This window comes from Grammomys surdaster, unplaced genomic scaffold, assembly GCF_004785775.1.
Source record: "Grammomys surdaster isolate TR1022 unplaced genomic scaffold, NIH_TR_1.0 119382, whole genome shotgun sequence".
NCBI classification, from domain to species: Eukaryota; Metazoa; Chordata; class Mammalia; order Rodentia; family Muridae; genus Grammomys; species Grammomys surdaster.
In genome coordinates this window covers 356-1,848 of record NW_021615530.1, presented here as the reverse complement: position 1 = coordinate 1,848, position 1,493 = coordinate 356, and the positions used below count along the sequence as shown (strand labels likewise).

General features: G+C 47.7%; 1 protein-coding gene across 1 annotated transcript; it reads left to right on the top strand.

Moving 5' to 3' along the window:
* Positions 1-688: 688 nt before the first annotated feature.
* On the top strand, positions 689-982 carry LOC114635891 (cyclin-dependent kinase 2-associated protein 1-like). Its single transcript, XM_028784264.1, has one exon. It carries the CDS (start codon positions 689-691, stop codon positions 980-982), a length of 294 nt encoding a protein of 97 aa, XP_028640097.1.
* Positions 983-1,493: the final 511 nt, after the last annotated feature.

Below are 1,493 nucleotides of genomic sequence, written 5' to 3'. Positions count from 1 at the left end.
GTCTGTTTTTCTTCACATACATGAATTAATACATGCTGGGAAATTACAAAATCATTTAATCTGCTTGTATCAACTCTTCATAATAGTGCTCCCCTACAACTGACCCCCTAAAAGTTTAATCTGTGATGTAGCTGTTGCCTGTCCTATTTCACTGAGCAGTGGACACAATAACCTGTTCCTCATGTTCTGGTCTGAAGGCAGAAGCCATGCTTCACATGCAAATCCTTTTCCTGTTGCTGCAATGGACAGTTTACTACTTGACTCCAATGGGTAATTTAAATCTCTGTTGTGGTTCAGCCTTTTAACTAAAAAATTCAGGAAGTTCGTTCAAGGGGAAAGCAAGGTAACTTCCCTGGGGAGCAACAGACTGGCAACAAGCTGACCTGAGTCAACATAGCTTTTCTTGGAATCATTTTTCTAAAAGGCTGAAGATACAGCTGTCTCAGAATTAATATGCCTTCCCAGGGAGAAATCACTCTGCACACAATTAAAGATTACTTTTAAAAATTCTGTTTAGGCGCCCGATGTACGGGTTATATACTGTGGCAGTGGCAGGGGGAGGGACAGCCATATTTGCTGGCGCCGCCCAAGCCAGCGACAACAAAAAGTGCGTTTGCTCCCGGCAGGCGCTCGGACAGTTGCGGGACATGGGGCCAGGCTCTGCCCGGCGTGTCCACCGCCCGCGGGGATGTCATACAAGCTGAACTCGACCGCACACATGCCCACCGCCGCCCTCAACCCTGGAGGTGTCCACTCACCATCTACTAGCATGGCGACTTCCTCTCAGTATCACCAGCTGCTGAGTGACTATGGACCTCCATCACTAGGCTATACCCAGGGAACTGGAAATAGCCAAGCGCCTCAGAGTAAATATGCAGAGCTCCTGCCCATTATGGAAGAGCTGGGGGAAGAGATCAGACCCACATATGCAGGGAGCAAGAGAGCCTTGGAGAGGCTAAAAGGAGGCATCATTTATGCCTGAAGCCTGGTTCGGGAGTGCTTGGCTGAAATGGAATGTAATGCCAGGTCCTAGCCCCTGGCCAGTCTGAAGGCCTATCTCACTACTCTCTGGAGATGAGAGGCTTTGTTCAAAATGGCAGTAAGTTTTCTACCACAGTCATTAAGCTCTGAACCCACACTCAAATGATTGGGAAGACATTTTGCAGGAACCGATGGTGTGCATTTAAGTAGTTAGGAATGACCCAGCTCTTTTTTCTTTCCAAGCATTTGAAAGATGTTTGTGAAGCCACTTCACAGCAAGCTATCCTTTGTCCCCAAATACCAGTGTCCCCTTTAACCTCCCTTTGGATACATTTTCCATTTGCATCACCCCAGCTGACTTTCTTTCCATGAGCTCACCTGCCTCTGAAGAGTTGAGTACAGACCACAGCACGTTTGCTTAGGAGCTGTCCCGCCTGTGTACTGTGTAGACCCTGCTTCATGGAGCTTCTCTGCTTAAGCCTTTGCATGACTGAGTGCTTTGAAGTCAATCT